At 39.0% G+C, this 18,732-nt stretch overlaps 1 protein-coding gene and 1 non-coding gene across 3 annotated transcripts; both read left to right on the forward strand.

Annotated features, from left to right (window-relative positions):
• The first annotated feature begins 10,681 nt into the window (after positions 1-10,681).
• On the forward strand, positions 10,682-15,856 carry RBMX (RNA binding motif protein X-linked). Of its 2 annotated transcripts, none has more exons than XM_059679651.1 (9): positions 10,682-10,856; positions 11,922-12,050; positions 12,252-12,358; positions 12,925-13,096; positions 13,776-13,928; positions 14,214-14,328; positions 14,406-14,549; positions 14,634-14,716; positions 15,361-15,856. In XM_059679651.1, the coding sequence occupies exons 2-9, from the start codon at positions 11,942-11,944 to the stop codon at positions 15,669-15,671; spliced, it is 1,194 nt and encodes a 397-aa protein (XP_059535634.1). In that variant the 5' UTR covers positions 10,682-10,856; positions 11,922-11,941; the 3' UTR covers positions 15,672-15,856. The 2 variants fall into 2 exon arrangements, with proteins under 2 accessions (XP_059535634.1, XP_059535635.1); XM_059679652.1 differs by having other exon boundaries at positions 14,424-14,549.
• On the forward strand, positions 12,102-12,173 carry LOC132225385 (small nucleolar RNA SNORD61). Its single transcript, XR_009450899.1, has one exon. It is a non-coding gene; the product is annotated as a small nucleolar RNA SNORD61 (small nucleolar RNA).
• Positions 15,857-18,732: the final 2,876 nt, after the last annotated feature.

Below are 18,732 nucleotides of genomic sequence, written 5' to 3' on the forward strand. Positions count from 1 at the left end.
AGTTGGCTTTTTGTTTTTTGGTTTTTTTTTTATCATGATTGGATATTGAATTTTATCCCATTTTTAGCATCAATTTATATGATTGCACATTTCTTCTTCTTTTTTTAATATATTTTATTGGCCGAAACCGGTTTGGCTCAGTGGATAGAGCGTCAGCCTGCAGACTGAAAGGTCCCAGGTTCGATTCCGGTCAAGGGCATGTACCTGGGTTGCGGGCACATCCCCAGTAGGAGATGTGCAGGAGGCAGCTGATCGATGTTTCTCTCTCATCGATGTTTCTAACTCTCTATCTCTCTCCCTTCCTCTTTGTAAAAAATCAATAAAATATATGTATATTTTTAATATATATATATATTTTAAATATATTTTATTGATTTTTATATATATAATTTTTAAATATATATATTTATATATATATTATATATATAAATATATATTTTTAATATATATTTATATATATAAAATAATATATATTTTTTATTTAATAAAAAATAATATATATTTATATATATATTATATATATAAAATATATATTTTTTTAATATATATATATTTTTTAATATATTTTATTGATTTTTTACAGAGAGGAAGGGAGAGAGATAGAGAGTTAGAAACATCGATGAGAGAGAAACATCGATCAGCTGCCTCCTGCACATCTCCTACTGGGGATGTGCCCACAACCCAGGTACATGCCCTTGACCAGAATCGAACCTGGGACCTTTCAGTCCGCAGGCTGACGCTCTATCCACTGAGCCAAACCGGTTTCGGCTGTTTCTTCTTAAGACTATTCATATAATACGTTGATTTTCAAATATTAAATCAGCCTTGTGCTTCCAGAATAAACACCACTATTTTGACTGGTTGTTGTGTAACAAATCAACAACAAAACAAATGGAACTATATTGTGGTGTGGAATGCAAAATTTGCAAGGCTTTTAAAAGGTAAAATTCAAAGAAATTAATTTCTTAATGTAGGCTATGCCCAAACTCCAAGGAGATATAGGTTCTACCTCCTGTGCCATTAGGGGTATTTTGGTGGAAAAGTGAAGAACACTTTATTCATTTTATTTGCTTACTTGTGTCTCTCCTTCTATTTAAAGTAAACTTCTTGAGTACAGGATCCATTTCTTCCTTATCTTCATATCCTTACCACAAACCCGGGCACTTAATAAGAGCACAGTATGACTCAGAATAAATAAAAAGGGTAAATGAATACCACATAACATGCACTGTTGTAGGCATTTTTATATATTTGCCTCATTTATAAATCAAAAGAAGATGCAATAAAAAGATGGGAGCAAATGTAGATAACAAGGATAATGCCCCCTTTATTTATGTGCCAGTAGAGTTTGCAAAGTTTTGCCCATTCGTTATTTCACATGATCCTCCTAGTGACCATGTGTGGTAGGTAGGGTGGTTATTTTATGTGAGGTTACAGAGGCCAGGAGAAGTTAATTTGCTTATCTAAGATCACACAGGTTATACCTATATAAGCAAGTTGAGGCTAGGACAGTTCAATGCAATGTGAGGTCCTGGATTGGATCCTGGCACAGAAAAAGAACATTAACGGGAAAATTGGTGAAATCCAAACAAAGCCTGTAGTTTAGTTAATATTAGTGTACTATTGTTGATTTCTTAATTTGATCATTCATTGTACCATGGTTATGTAAGATGTTCATATTATGTGAAGCTCAGTAAAAGGTATAGCAGACCTCACTATACTGCTTTTGAATGCTTCTGTAAATCTAAAATTATCTAAACTAAAAAATTGAAAATACTGCACATGTATCTCTCCAGCATCAAACCTCAGTGGGGGTAAGTGGGAAAGGACAAGAGCTCCACTCCCACAATAACTGGCAACCCTCTGCTCCTGCTCTAGTGAACTACTTTCTTTTATATTGAGAGGCCATTCTCTTTAACCTCTGAATGGATCGATCATTGTTGTTCCTTGGCCTAGTATGCTCTGCTGATTCCGCCATCCTTTTTTTTTTTTTTTCACCTTTTGCTTATCTAAAATCTTGCTTGTATATTTCAGCCCGTAATGTGAATGCTGTTTTTTCCTGGCAGATCTTCCAAGACAGCCCCTCATTCCATACATATACCAACCGCACACACACACACACACTGAGTTGTATTAAGTGCCTCTTGTATATGCTCCCACTGTACCCTATGTATACCTCTGATTTGTCACTTTCACACTGTACTAGAGTCCTGTCTGCCTCCCCCATTATTTTATTGTTAACTCTAGACCTTCTGTCCACACCTACCACTTCTATATAGCAAAGCAGCTATTCAAATAGCTTCATTTCACAGGTTTAAACACTTTGAGGGTTAGTTTTCCATTTGAGTAATTATTCTTGTAATTGATATACTCTATGATATTATGAGAATGGAGAGTTTTAGTTTTTCCCTTGGTATTGTAGAGTTTCAGACTGAGAATCATATTTCTGCACCAATATCAACTTATCAAAAGGGTACACATATACCCCTGAATTGCATGGAATCATTGCAAAATGATTCCACAATAAGTCTAGTTAACATCCATCACCACACCACACATAGTTTAAATTTATTTTTCTTGTGATGAAAATTTTTAAGATCTCCTTTAGTAATTTTCAAGTATATAATACAGTATTATTAACTATAGTCACCATGCTGTACATTACATCCCCAGGACTTACTTTATAACTGGAAGTTTCTACTTTTTAACTCCCTTCATCCATTTCACCCACCTTTCACCTCTGGCAACCACCAATCTGTTCTCTATAATCCATGAGCTACATTTATTTTGTTGTTGTGTTTTTTGGGATTATTATTATTTTTTTTTGCAGGGGCTAATTTTGTTATTTTTTTAAATATATTTTTATTGATTTCAGAAAGGAAGGGAGAGGGAAAGATAGAAATATCAATGATAGAAATATCAATAGGGAATCATTGATTGGCTGCCTCCTGCATGCCCCCTACTGGGGATCGAGCCGGCAACCCAGGGCCTTGGCTGGAATCGAACCTGGGACCCTTTGTTCCACAGGCTGACACTCTCCTAGCCACTGAACCAAACCAGCTATGGCTATTTTTTTTTTTAGATTCCATATATAAGTGAGATCATACAGTATTTGTTTTTCTTTGTTTGACTTATCCCACTTAGTATAATGCCTCAAGATCCATTCATGTTGTCCCAAATGGCAAGATTTCACATTTTCCTTAGCCATTTATCCGTCAATGGACACTAAGTTTGCTTCCCTATCATGCTTATTGTATATAATGCTGCAATGAACATAGGGATATAGATACATTTTCAAGTTAGTGTTTTTATTTTCTTTGGATAAAGAACTGCTGGATCATATGATAGTTCTATTTTTAATTTTTTAAAGAAACTCTGTACTTACCCAAAGCAATCTATAGATTCAATGCAATCCCATTAAAATACCAGCAGCACATTTCATAGACCTAGAACAAACTCTCCGAAAATGTATTTGGAATAAAAAAAAAATACCCTGAATAGTTGCAGCAATCCTGAGAAAGAACAAAGTTGGAAGGATCACAATACCAGAATTCAAGATATATTACAAAGCCACTGTTCTCAAAACTGCCTGGTACTGGCACAAGAACAGACGTATAGACCAATGGAACAGAACAGAGAACCCAGTAATCAACCCAAGCCATTATGCTCAATTAATATTTGACAAAGGAGGCAAGAGCATACAATGGAGTCAAGACAGTCTCTTCAATAAATGGTGTTGGGAAAATTGGACAGATACATGCAAATAAATGAAATTAGACCACCCACTTACACCATACACAGGGAGGTGGGGGTCTGCAAATTTCCATTTCTATCAAGTTCCCAGGCAGAGCCTATTCTGCTGCTCTGGCGAACTAACTACATTTTGGGAAGCACTATCCTATGTAGCAGAAGGAAAGGAAGATAGGATAGGTATATATGTATGTTTGGTAACCAGAAGATCAGGGATTTCCTATCTAATGGCTTCTATTTTCTCTATGAAATAAGAGTTGGGGTCAAATATTGAAAGTGTGGGAGCAGGAGGAAGGTGGTACTAGGGTAGGTGGTTAGAGAAGAGTGGAGAAGTTTAAAAAAATAAACTATTGCAGAAGGTAGGAGAGAGAATTGACCAAAGGGTATGAAGTCAAATTAGTGGACAATATTTAAGTCTCATTTGTGAACTGTGGTCTCATTTGAGATCTATAATACACTCATTCTGCTCAATTGTGTGACATTTTCCAGTAGACGTGGAGGAAGTAAATTATCAGTGTCACCCAAGACTGTGGTCTTGCCGCCCCAGTGTCTCAAAAAGACATTCAGTACCTCATGCCCAAACCAGGCATCTCCATTGATTCCTCCTTCACTCTCATAGCCTAGCCCTTATCAACATAATAGCTAACACTTAACATAATGCTTACTATGCTCTAGAAATGTTATAAATGTGCTGTGTTGTATATATTAATGCATTTAATCCTGACACATCCTATAAGTACTATTATTACCTTCATTTTGCTAATGAGGATGCTGAGGCACAGAGAAATTATGGATTTTTCCAAATTCATGCAGCTAGGAAGTGGCAAAACTGGGCTTCAAACCAGGCATTCCAGCACAAGGGTCCAGTTCATAGTGTTGTTTCAACTTCCTAAATATCTTTCTGATATATCCACTCTTCTCCATTTCCACAACTATCTCCACAACCCTAGACCAGTGGTCAGCAAACTGGCTCGCGAGCCACATGCGGCTCTTTGGCCCCTTGAGTGTGGCTCTTCCACAAAATACCGACTTCTGCGCATGGGCCACGAAGTTTCAATCGCACTGTACATGCGGGCCCGCATGTGGTATTTGGTGGAAGAGCCACACTCAAGGGGCCAAAGAGCCGCATGTGGCTTGCGAGGCGCAGTTTGCCGACCACCGCCCTAGACCAAACCATGTCATAGCTCATCCAGAATACTGTCATAAACTCCTGAGCAGTTTTCTAGCTTTCATGCTTGCCCCTTTATAACTCATTCTTCACATTGCTACTGAAGCACTTTCAAAAATACAAATTAGCTCAAGTTTTTCTCCTGGATTAAAGCCCTTCAGTGGTTTTCCATTGTTTTTTAGCATAAACTCCCCAAATCCTATTCATGACTTACAAGGTCTTGGATGATCCTGACAGCTTCTTAATCTCCCAACTAGATCACTTGTCATTATTTTCCCTAAATCACTATGTTCCAGCCATAGTAGCTTCATTTAAGTTCTTAAAATACATCAAATTATTTTTTTCAGTAGAGCCTTTTCACATGCTGTTACTATTATCTAGAATGTCCATCCTGCAGTTCTTTCCATGAATGGTTATTTTTCTTTTTCTATTGTTGATACTATTACAAATGTCCCCATTCCTCCCCCTTTGCCCACCTCCACCCTGCCCCTGCCCCCCTCCCCTAGTCTTCACCACCCTGTTGTGTGTGTCCATGGGCTATGCATATATGTTCCTTGGCTAATCTCTTCACCTTCTTTTACTTCTCATTCTTGAACTCTCAGCTTCCATGTCACTATTTCAAAGACATCTTCCGTGACTTTCATAAGTAGGTTTCCTCCAATTGCACAAACATACTTTTTTGTTATTTTCTATTACTGCAGCTTGCTTTCTTCATAGCAGTTTTCACTATTTTTAAAATTTGTTTTATTGTTTATTTTTTCACACAGCCTTCCATTGGAATGGTAGTTTCATGAGAGCCGGGACCAAGTCCATTTTATTCAACCATTGTATACCAGTCCCTACCATAGAGGCTAACACATAATAGGTACCCAATAAATATCTGAGAAGGCAATGAGTTAATGTATTTGAGGCAGCCAAGTGGTAAAGTCAGGAAAGTGTGATATACACATTGAGGAGTACAAGGGAGAGATTTGACATAGGAGTCATAGGGATATTTATTATAGTGGACACCCTGGCAATGGATGAGATTTATCCCGGAGTGAGGATAGAATGAGAACAGAAGAGATCTAGGCACAAGACTGAAAAAACTCTAATATTTAAAGATACACTTGAAAAGGATGAGCTATCAAAGCAGTGTGAGAATGAAGAAATGCTTTCATAGTCAAATGAATTAATTTTTTCATTCATGTCATCTGGATTTTGTGTTGGGAAGTTCTTCTGACTTTACCTTCAAAATATGTCCAGAATCCAACAACTTCTCACTACCTCTGCTGCTAGCCCCTTAATTCAAGGTACTATGGCAATCATCTTTTGGTAAATCTCTGCTTTCACCCTTGCTGCCTACAGTGTATCCAGGACAAAGCAGCCAAAGTGTTCTTATGAGGTAAGACAGATATGTCACCCCTTGGCTCAAGGCCCTCCAGTGGCTCCTGGTTTCAATCACAGTAAAAGATGAAAGGGAGCAGAATTTGCCACCTCAAAATAAGTCTCTTAGGCATAAGGATTATTATTATTATTATTATTTATTATTATTATTATTATTATTATTTTTAATCCTCACCCAAAGATATTTCTCCATTGATTTTTGGAGAAAGTGGAATAGAGAGGGAAAGACCGAGCCTGGTCTGGGGAAGAGCCTGCAACCAAGGTACGTGCCCTTGATCAGAATCAAACCTGGGACCCTTCGGTCCACAGGCTGATGCTCTATCCACTGAGCCAAACTGGCTAGGGCAGGGGTGGGCAAACTTTTTGACTCGAGGGCCACAATGGGTTCTTAAACTGACCTGAGGGCCGGAACAAAAGCATGGATGGAGTGTTTGTGTGAACTAATATAAATTCAAAGTAAACATCATTACATAAAAGGGTACGGTCTTTTTTTTCAATAGTTTTATTCATTTCAAACGGGCAGGATCCGGCCTGCGGGCCGTAGTTTGCCCAAGGCTGGGCTAGGGCATAAGGATTATTTTGAGTTGATGGTTTTTAAAAAACAGTAGACATAGGAAAAACTCTGAAACTTCAGTATAAATTACCCTTTTGTTGGAGACATTTACATTTAGCAGGGAAATCTCCATTTGTAAGGTTGTCTCCCTCTATGTAGCTGGAAGAGGAGGATTACCAAATCTCTGGAAACTGTCATTACTAGAGAAGGCATTACTAATGGATTTAGGCCTGCAGAATGACCATGCCGTGTTTACTGTGATTTTCCTGATAACCTCCCATAACTGTCTCCCCTCTCCCAATCTTCTTTTGTCTTTAGCTGCAGATAGTATTTAAGGTGACAACTTGAATCATTTTGGGGAGTTACTCAGTTTTCCTGCATCTCTCCCATGTATACAGGAGAAATACATATCATTAAACATGTTTTACTCATGTTAATCTGTCTTTTATTACAGGGGATTCTCAGACAAGAACCTAGAAACATAAATGGAAAATTATTTTTTTCCTGGACAACGGCAGTCTTTGGTCTACAAAGACCTATGAGATCTGACACTCTGTTACTTAAGAGCCTTATCTCTTACAACTCTTGAATTTCATATAAATGGAAGCATCCAGTATGTAGCCTTTTGAATTTGGTTATTTCTCTTAGCTTTCTACTTTTGGATTTATTGCTGAGTAGTATTCAATAGTATGGATGTACTACAGTTTATTCTTTCATCTGTTAGGTGATTTGACTTTGGATGGTGGGCACAAAATGCAATATGCCAATCATGTTTCATAGAAATGTATACTTGAAACCTATGTACTTATTAACCAATGCCACCCCGATACATTTAATTTTCAAAAGATTTTTAAAAAATGTTAAAAGGCTCTCCTCCCCATTGCCTTCTGATCCAGTCAGTAGGCCCTCTGTCTCCCTCTCCAGCTTCTTTCTCCTGTGGGGTCCCCATTCTGTGATACAGCCATAACAACCCTCTCCTACAATTCCCTCAATTAGCTGTCCCTCCTCTCCCTCCCTCTCCTGGTCCTTGGAAGTGCTGCCCCACAGTATAGAACACTCTCCTCCTTCTCCCACATTCCTGGACATTAACTGCAAAGACAAGAGTGATCTAATCCACAGGGGTGCACATTTCATTCCTAAGACTTAGGGGAACAGGGACATCTGTTGGCCCTGTTCTGCCCTAGACCAGTGGAGGCCTGGCTTAGAGCTTAGGGAAAGTCCTGTAGTCCTTGGGTTCTGGATCTGAGACAGAGAGAGTGCCAGTGGCCCTCAGGGCAGGACTTTTCTTTTTTTTTTTCTTTTTTTTTTTAAACATATTTTATTGATTTTTTACAGAGATGAAGGGAGAGAGATAGAGAGCCAGAAACATCGATGAGAGAGAAACATCGATCAGCTGCCTCCTGCACATCTCCTACTGGGGATGTGCCCACAACCCAGGCACACGCCCTTGACCGGAATCGAACCCGGGACCCCTCAGTCCGCAAGCCGACGCTCTATCCACTGAGCCAAACCGGTTTCGGCGGCAGGACTTTTCTTGATTCTATCTGGAGGTGCAGATTCTACTGGCTGAACCTGGCACGTAAGTGGTTTTTGCCAACCTGGCCAATTTTCAACTATTGCTAGAGCCAAATCTTTATGTTTGTGAGTACACACACGTACAAGAGTTTATTCTTGTAATATTATTAATTATTGTATTAGTTTCCATATGAACAACTATAAACCTACTTTTGCCTATCCTGGATGTGTGTGTATTTAATATTATATGATCTTGGGACTTCTTTTTGGTTGTTTGTTTGTTTGTTTTTAGATTTATTTTTGTTGTGTTGTTTTATTTTTTATTTTTAATAATTCTTTATTGTTGAAAGTATTACATATGTCTCCCTTCCTCCCCCATTGATCCCCTACCCAGCTCCAGGCCCTTACCACCCCATTGTCTGTGTCGAAGGGCCATGCATATATGCAAACAAGATCCTTAGTTGATTACTTCCCCCCCACTCCCACCCCCCGCTTCCCTCAGAGATTCCCCACTTTGTTCCATGCTTTTGGGACTTCTTTTTGCATTGTATTCTCTTTTTGGTGGTCTCATTCATTGAGATGGGTTTTATTTCCATTTCTAAAATAACAATTTAGCCCTGTTCTCTGAGCATCAGATTTCCCAATCTCTCTCCTCTGCAACTATTTTGGTAAATGGACATCACCTGCTAATGGCTTCCTTTTCCCTCAATTCCACCCTGTCCTTTCCCATCTGTTTCATTAGCAAATCCTGTCCATACTACCTGCCATGTACATCTAACAATTGTTGTTTCCTCCCCATGTCCACTGCTACAACCCTAATTTGAGTCACTGTTTTCTCTCCTGATCTGTTTGCTCTATCCCATTGGTGTCCCTGCTTCCACACTTAAGCCCACAATCTTTTAATGGATTCGCATGTTCTATTTACCTTAACTCCCTCCCTTTATAGCCCTTAAATTCCTGTCACCCTGGATCTCTTTCTGTCCCTTGCTACGTGCAAATTCTTAATCCCACTTTATGCTTAGTACTGTTTTCTTTTCCTGAAAAGCTCTTCCCCTAGCTTTTCCATGGCTGGTTTCTTTTTTCCCTTTACATCTGATCTCCAAAGTCACGTCTTTAGACAGACCTTCCCTGATGTCTAAATCAAATTTGGTCACCCAAATATTGTCCATCAGAGCACCTAGTTTACTTCAGCCCTGGCACTAATCACAATATGCAATAAATTGTTTTATTGTTGTTGTTTTAGCTTTTAAAGAAATTAGAAAATTTTTAATTTTTGTAATCCCCCCCAATGGCAGACAAAATACACAATGCCCAGTTAAACTTGAAGTTCCGATAAACAATAAATAAGTTTTTTTTATATATGATACTTACTTAAACTGAAAATAAAATATCTGAACTTCAAACTTAACTGGGAGTCCTGTATTTTTTTTTTTATATTTTATTGATTTTTTACAGAGAGGAAGGGAGAGAGATAGAGAGTTAGAAACATCGATGAGAGAGAAACATCGATCAGCTGCCTCCTGCACATCTCCCACTGGGGATGTGCCCGCAACCCAGGTACATGCCCTTGACCGGAATCGAACCTGGGACCTTTCAGTCCGCAAGCCGACGCTCTATCCACTGAGCCAAACCGGTATCGGCTGGAGTCCTGTATTTTTCTTCGCTAAATCTGGCAGCCTTACCCATGGAGGTGCCCTGCCCTTGTCTCACTTGTTCTGGGTTGTATTCTCATAGCCAAGCACAGAGCCCACCATTTAGGTGTTCAGTTTATCTGCTGCCTTTTGGTATGCCCCCACCCCGATATTAATTTATCAGAATTTTATCCATCCACTAAAAATTCTGGTTAAATGTATTTTGGGGGAAAAATATTTTATCATCTATACTTCTTTGTTTTCCATTTCTGCAAAATTGGCAGTATCTACCCTCATCATACTACTTTTGAGAATTAAACCATTTAAGGGATGTTAAAGTTTAGCAACGTCCCCCGGTCACTACAACACGCAATTAATTTCAGTTATTTAGTAAATGCAGCCAGTGAACCAGTTCACCGGAAAGCAAAAACGCGGGTTTACAGCGCACGGGTGGGGGCTGGGAAAACGGTTACGAATCAGCCCTGGCCAAGAGCTGAGGGCCCGGAAAAAAAAAAAAAAAAAAAAAAAAAAAAAAAAAAAAAAAAAGAGCTGAGGGCCCGGAAATGGGGAGGAACTAAGAATGAATGGCAGAAAAGACAGCCAATGGGGAGACTGAGAACTGCTCCCACCTCTCCCTTGCGTTTCAAATTCTAAGCTCCGTTTTCATCCGGGTCCTTCAGCCTCGTTCCCGGGCAGTATAAAGTTTGCTGTCTCCTTTGTTCGCCCTCGTTGCGCAGTAGTTCCTGCAGGTTCTCTCATCAGTCCCCTGAGCCAGCGGCCTTCCCTGTGCTGAGCGGCTAGGAAGCCCCTCTCAGCGAGCTCGTAGGAGCTTGAAACCGTCGTCACCCCTCCGGTAAGTGTGTTCTTTCCTTAGACCTTTTTCTTGGCACTCTTGTCATGTTAGAATCTGAGATTATCTCCCAGGAGATGGGGCTGGCGGGCGCCATTTTAAGAACCCAAAGGTGCCGACCTATTTAGATAAAGCAGAGTGTCGCGGGGAAACAAATGCGGCGGGTCCATTTAGTTGTATGCCTGGAGAAAGTGTGACTGTCGCCTGCCGGGGCGGTGGCGGAGGTCCGGGTTTTGGCTGGACTAGGAGAGACCACGCCACCGCGGTACCTGCATTGGGATGGCGTCGGCATTACAGATGGGCACGTGCAGTTTTACGCCGGGTCCTTGTTCATTGGTGGGGCCTTGGAGAGGGAGCCCTTTGAATTTTCCCAGCTACTGCTGATGGTAAAAGTTACTCCTCTGACCGGTGCCGGTTCTGGGCTGAGTCCAAGTGTCGCCATTTTGTGTTTTCCACGCGGTTTTTAGTGACGGTTTTAATTGGGTTCGGCTGTAGCCAGGGAATGTTGTACATTCCAGTGCGCGATTTCACGTACCGTTATTTAATATGAAATGATATTAACACTTTTTAAGGTTCTTGTGACCTTTTCGGCGGGCCACGGGCTGGTGAACGGGAGGCATAACTTGGCTCAAACTTTAAATTTCTAAATAAATTTACCCGGGAATCCTAATAAGAAAATACAGTCCTCCGAAGAGAGCTTGATGTTAAGGACTTGCGTCTGGCCTGTGTGTGACCTTGAATGAGTCGATAGTCTTCAGGGTAATTAGGATGTAATTGTACCTTTAAACTTGTAAATGTTGAGTAGCCGTTACTAGATTAAAACTGCCAGGGTGGGTTAAGGGTAAACGCATATATTAAATTGATCCTTTTAATCAGTTTAATGGAAACTGCACTTATGGCTTAAGTAGTTAATTTGGGTTTCCTGCTTAGAAGAGCTCACTTTTGGTGTCTAGTTATTAAGGAATACTGGTTTTAGAAAAATAAGAGAAATGCACCCCGATAAATTCATGTGTCCGATAAACTTGGAACTTTTCCCAGTGACATACTATATATATTCTTTTTCAATAGACTCTTACCAGGAGGGAAACATGGTTGAAGCTGATCGCCCAGGAAAGCTCTTTATTGGTGGCCTCAATACAGAAACAAATGAGAAAGCCCTTGAAGCTGTATTTGGCAAATATGGACGGATAGTGGAAGGTGAGTTTATCTGAAAGTATATGCAGGGCTATTTTGTAATTAAAAAGGGAAGCTATGATGAATTTAATTGCAATGATCATCTGAAATGATAATGTATTTTGTCCTCTAAGAAGTTCTGAGCTTTCTTTTTTAAAGATTCACTTTTGTTAATTCATTTGAACCAGAATAACACTTTTTTCCCCCCCGAAAATGACTTTTTAGTACTCTTGATGAAAGATCGTGAAACCAACAAATCCAGAGGATTTGCTTTTGTCACCTTTGAAAGCCCAGCAGATGCTAAGGATGCAGCCAGAGATATGAATGGAAAGGTGAGATTGTCTGCATACTAATGTAGTGTTCCCTACTGCATAAAATGGCACAGTGTTAAAAAAAAAATGGCACAGTGTTAGTCAAGTCAGGCCTAGGACATGGCATCTTTTGGATTTTGTTTTTGGTGTATAACTTTCCAGGACTCTCTGATTGTAACCCTTGGTAATTTTATAGGCAACTTTACAGGTATTACTTAAGTCTTTCAGTTCAGAATAGTGTGTGATGTTTATTTTTTCTGGGACTTATAAACTGCTTTAATAACTTGGCTTTTCCTTTTGGTTACTAGTATTGATAAGTTGATAGCTGGCCTTGTTTTAAAATCTTATCTACCAGTAGTGCAGTGGGTCCACCTTGTTTGGCTCAAATCATCAGTATCAGTCTTAAAGATGAGTAAGCATTTTAAGTAAATGGAAAAGTAACTGACTATTTGTATTATTTTTCTTAGATTAATTAGTGAGCAAAATTTACCTGTAATTACCTTTTTAAGGCCATTGCTGTCAATGTGCAGTGGATGTGCAAGTTCTTTTTAAATGCTGATGTAACTAACCACTTTGATATTATTTAGTCCTTAGATGGAAAAGCCATCAAGGTAGAACAAGCCACTAAACCATCATTTGAAACTGGTAGGCGTGGACCACCTCCACCTCCAAGAAGCAGAGGCCCTCCAAGGGGTCTTAGAGGCGGAAGAGGAGGAAGTGGAGGAACCAGGGGACCTCCCTCACGTGGAGGGCACATGGGTAATTTGGATCTACCTCATGCTTGGTGTTTAAGTTAGGAATTGCAAATCCTATCATGTGTGCTTTGTATAAGTCTGTTTAAGGGCTCCAACTTTTGAAGTTGAGAACACATGCTTAGCTACCAAAGTGATAGTGACTTAAAAATGGGACATCAAATCCTAAATTACATAGTGTTTTTAAATGATGAGAAATATACTATTTATCCAAATAGTTCACTCTAGGAAAAGAAAATTAAAAAATTATGATAGGCCTAGTTGATTGGGCATATGAAAATTAAACAATTTATCAGATAACTTTAAGATTATCCTTTTGTTTTATTTCACTAGCCTATAAAGACTTCATGCTCGGTATTTTCTTAAAAATATATTTTTATTGATTTCAGAGGATGGGGGAGAGAGATAGAAACATCAAAGATGAGAGAATCATTGATCTGCCTCCTGCACAGCCCCCACTGGAGATCAAGCCCACAACAAGGGCATGTGCTCGGACCATGACCTCCTGGTCCATAGGTTGACATTCAAACACTGAGCCACACTGGCAGGGCACATGCTCAAGTCTTAGTATGTGTGAAAACTAAAGCAAGATTCCCCAACTGAACAAGTATTCTCGATGAAGCAAAGAACTTTTATAGCCTTTTCTTGATTCTTGTTAATACTAACATTTTTCTTTTCTAATGTAGATGATGGTGGCTATTCCATGAATTTTAACATGAGTTCTTCCAGGGGACCACTTCCAGTAAAAAGAGGACCACCACCGAGAAGTGGGGGTCCTCCTCCTAAAAGATCTGCTCCTTCAGGACCAGTTCGCAGCAGCAGTGGAATGGGAGGAAGAGGTAAGTTTCCATTTATAACCATCTAACCTACCACCATAACACAAAAGACTGAGAGGTGAATCCTAAAAATACTTAAAACTGACTTACAGACCCCAGGTGATCTAGGTACGTGCAGTAAATATACATTAAAAAGAATTTAGGTGTGAATAGAAAATTTTAGAGAACAAAATACAATGATAGAGTTCTAGGTCATATGTCACTGAATCACTGTTTTTTATTGTCTGACTTAAATTCACATTTCATTTTTTATCTTTGAGTATATTTTAATAATGTTTTTTCCTTAAGCTCCTGTATCACGTGGAAGAGATAGTTATGGAGGCCCACCTCGAAGGGAACCCCTGCCTTCCCGTAGAGATGTTTATTTGTCCCCAAGAGATGATGGATATTCTACTAAAGACAGGTAACCGGAAAATGTAATAGCTCCCTCTTACGAATGATTAGTGTTGAAGGGAAAGCTCATCCAAAGCATCAAACAAGTTATTTTTGTTTTGGTAGCTACTCAAGTAGAGATTACCCAAGCTCTCGTGATACAAGAGATTATGCTCCACCACCAAGAGATTATACTTACCGTGATTATGGTCATTCCAGTTCACGTGATGACTATCCATCAAGAGGCTATAGGTAAGTGGCTTTGCTTCCATGATTTTGCTGTAAAACAGTTGTAAAGGTTGATGCTCTGGGCTTAAATTTTTCTCTTTAATTTAGTGATAGAGATGGCTATGGTCGTGATCGTGACTATTCAGATCATCCAAGTGGTGGTTCCTACAGGGATTCATATGACAGTTATGGTAAGATACTGGTTTAGTGTCTTTAAATATCACCAGCTTGAGTTTTTAGGTTCATGAGCCAGTTTACTAGGCTGTGTGGTGCTTGCTTTTAAAGGGATGTTTGCTTGCTTTTAAGGGGATAACTATCAGCTGGGCTTTTCCTAGTTTTGTGAGGGGCTTTTGTTGTTGTTGTTTTTTTTTTCCTATAAGTTGTTTTTTTTGAGGCTGTTTGCTTGCTTTGGAGGGGATTTTGCTTGCTTAAATTGGCAGCCTTATGTGTTTTCCCCCAACAGTGCAAATACAATTTAAAAATTTTATTAACAACAACAAATGTTTACCATTCCAATATGAAGGAAAGTCTACAGTTCAAAATTGCAACTTATCACTGGAAAGTGGCTGAGTGTCTACTATAAAATAACAAGCTGTCTGGAATATCCTCTTGAAATACACACCGTCTTCAGTCTTTTCAAACAAACATTAAAACCCATCCATTTCCATATCTCAGCAAATGAGCAAATCCCTGTTAATGGCCAGCAATGGCACAGTTTAAAACCTCCCAGTTGAGAAAGTAAAAGTTTAATACAGAAATTCTGTAAATTCAGATTTAAATGTTGTATATATACAATTTATAGTGTTGCCATATTACCTGACCATTGACCCTGCAGGTAACTCACGTAGTGCTCCACCTACACGAGGGCCCCCGCCATCTTATGGTGGAAGCAGTCGCTATGATGATTACAGCAGCTCACGTGACGGATATGGTGGAAGTCGAGACAGTTACTCAAGCAGCCGAAGTGATCTCTACTCAAGTGGTCGTGATCGGGTTGGCAGACAAGAAAGAGGGCTTCCCCCTTCTATGGAAAGGGGGTACCCTCCTCCACGTGATTCCTACAGCAGTTCAAGCCGCGGAGCACCCAGGGGTGGTGGCCGTGGAGGAAGCCGATCTGATAGAGGGGGAGGCAGAAGCAGATATTAAAAACAAAACTTTGGACCAAAATCCCTGTTCAAAGAAACAAACAGAAAGTGGAACCTATTCTGTCATAACTACCCAAGGACTACTAAAAGGAAAAATTGTGTTACATTTTTTAAATTTCCTGTTAAGTTCCCCTTTCATAATTTTTATGTTCTTGTGAGGAAAAAAGTAAAACATGTTTGATCTTATGACATTGCTTTCAACAAGCAAATGTTAAATGTGTTAAGGCTTGACTTGTGTACTAGTGTAATTTTCCAAGTAAAAGTGTCCCAAAAGGCCACTTTCTAATTTTTCCCCCAGTTAATGAGGCAAGCAATTCTAAGATCTTCTAAAAACATCTAGCCATCTAAAATGGAAAGATGAATCCCTCTGCCTATACAAACAAGCTAGCTATTATTAGAGGGTGGTTGGGGTATGTTACTCGTAGGCTATCATACATTCTTCAAACTGAAATCTCAAATGTTATCAGTATGAAAAATCTGAGATCAGATACTTATGTAAAGAAAGTGCTATTCACCCAGTAAACCCAAAACAAATGGATAGTGCTGGCCATATTTTGTCTTTCTGACATTTCCTTGGGAATCTACAAGAACCTCTCCCTCCCCCACCCCCAATAAGATCATTTAAGTGTGTGTTAAGCAACTACAGAATACTAAATAAAAAGTTTTGCCAAAACCAACCATGAAGCTGCAAACGGTGCTTGCTCTTACTGTTTCAAATTTTTGCAACTCTGTAGTGTCTCACTTTTAAGGAACAGCTTGATTGCAAAGGAGAAAATAGATAAGCAATGAAGTTATCTCCAACTTCTCAAAGGCTTATGACTTCTAAAAAGTGAATCTATCAGCATTCCACATCAGATTTAAAGCATCAAATGCCTGTGAAACAGCAAAGATGGTAAGCAAAGCAAACTAGTTTTTCCGTCTAAGTCGAAATTGAACACTTCCTCATAGTACAGTGAAATACTGTACCTCATGGCAGTGGAAATGCTTTCTAGATTTAAAAAAATCTTTTTGGAAAAGCCAAGTGTTCTATAGCATATTAGAAGTTCTCCAAATTCAACTCTTGGATTTTTTTTTAAAGCATGTATGACACTTAAAGGCCTTTAATACAGCTGTTTACCAATAGCCACCTGGGGCTTGGGAGGGGGTAACTTTTTAAGTTTTTGATGAAGACCTTTAAACATGCTTCACATATTTTAACATTTTTTGAATTAGTTTTTTAGTCAATATAGGAAATGGCTTAAGTTTGGGGTGCCCCTCTCCCTACCCCTGTAAGCCATTGCAAACTTGACATTTAGTTGGATGCCTGACTTGTTTTTACTTCTGTGAAACTACACTGGAGAAAATCTATTTGCAAGTGGTCTTTAAAAAGCAAAACCTGAGGCAGCATGACCCAGGTCCAGCCACGAAGTTGAAAAAGATGCTCTTGAATATAGTAAACTTGAAGACCTCCAACTAAAAATCCTTGTACTGCACATATTCCTTCAAATAAGTTTTGTCCGTTCAACTTATGGATTTAACATGGCAGTGCACCATTGGAACAGAATGAGAATCCATAAGCCATGCAACTTAACCATTTAAGCCATTCCAGTCCATCCCAAGCCAGTGAATCTCCACCACTTAAGAGAAATAGACCATGCAATACCTTAAGCTGCAAGTCTGAACTTGCCTTTTCTTTCTGGCACAGGGGGCAGTAAGTTATAGGCAAGTTTTGAAGTATTTCTGACTAAAGATATAGTTACCTATTTAATTTTTACAGGTTGAGGATTATGGTCACGGAATGCTGATTTATTCACACTAGATAAAGCTGACTAAAGCTGGCAGCAAGAGAAATCAAACGCTAAGGTAAGTTTCAAAAGCATGGTAGCTTTTACAGGTTTAAAGACTAGGTTTGCCACTTAGCATGGTTAGGATATTGGCACATTGTAAAGGGGGGATCAACTTAAGTGCTGTAATATGCAACACCTTGCATATTAACTGCTGATTTGAATGTAGGGTGAAGCTATTTTAAGCACAAGTGTATTTCCATTATGGCTCAGTCATGTAATGCTTCGCTATTTTTTAGTGTATAAAATTTGTTAGTGCTTTTTCTGCATAAGCAGTTGTTGACTGGAGATGTATAGCTTCTGTTTGGCACATGAGCAAGCTTCCTATTATCAGTACCTGGTTGATTGCAGGACACAGTACAAATCCACTAAAGGGGGACTAGATGCAGCTGCTAAGTTCCCAGTTTGAAAAACAATTTTATTGGTGTAATGATAGTTATATAGTCTTGATTACACTAAATTGATGCTTACAGGAATTGTACTGGGTATTTATGGTTGCTTTTAGAGTTTACAACTTTTAAAGCAAATGCATTGTTGTCAGTTAAAGCAACAAAATAGCATGTATTTAAAGACTAAGTAAGGAGGAGTAATTGACCTGATCACATGCTTTTCATTTTACAGAGTTGTTGAAGCAGAAGAATGCAGAATGTGCATAAGGCACAACAGTTGCATAAGCAGTGCTCATCAGAATTGGTTTGGTGCAAGCAATAGATTTTTGCCTTCAAGGGTTCCTGTTGGACAAAGGCATCAGTGTTGGTTAGCACTCTTAACTAGGGAGTGGTAGATAAATAATAGACAGATGGAGAAAGGAGCAATTAAGGAAATTGGTAAGTGGAGGTAGTGAGCGCTCATGGTTCTTTATGTAGATTTTATAGCTTTGGCTTTCATTGTTTAGCTAAAGTCATTAGGAACAACTTCAATTTAGAACTTCCTAATTATCAATGTCAGAAAGTTAATTAGAAAAAATGAAAGGCATAAGTGGTAGCTCTTATCTGATTTTCCAGCAAGTGAAACACTGCTGTTTATTATCCAGAACTGGAACTAAGTCATAAAACAAAACTAAAGGGAAGAGTAGTATCTGGAAACTAAAGTAACTAGAAACATGGCTGAAATGATTGAAAGCACATTTAAAAACGAAACAAAATTGGGCCACTTGGCTTTTTAAACTGTATTTTTGTTAGCCTATGTTACCCCCACCTCCTATCTTGGAAACAAATCCAAATACAGCTTCATTATGTT

This window comes from Myotis daubentonii, chromosome X, assembly GCF_963259705.1.
Source record: "Myotis daubentonii chromosome X, mMyoDau2.1, whole genome shotgun sequence".
Classification (NCBI taxonomy): domain Eukaryota; kingdom Metazoa; phylum Chordata; class Mammalia; order Chiroptera; family Vespertilionidae; genus Myotis; species Myotis daubentonii.

Bases quoted from the DNA above. Each gene is read 5' to 3' on its own strand.
- RBMX (XM_059679651.1), top strand. From the start codon at position 11,942: ATGGTTGAAGCTGATCGCCCAGGAAAGCTCTTTATTGGTGGCCTCAAT. The intron at 13,097-13,775 runs GTAATTTGGATC...TTTCTAATGTAG, and splicing joins CTCACGTGGAGGGCACATGG to ATGATGGTGGCTATTCCATG. The intron at 14,329-14,405 runs GTAACCGGAAAA...GCATCAAACAAG, and splicing joins GGATATTCTACTAAAGACAG to TTATTTTTGTTTTGGTAGCT.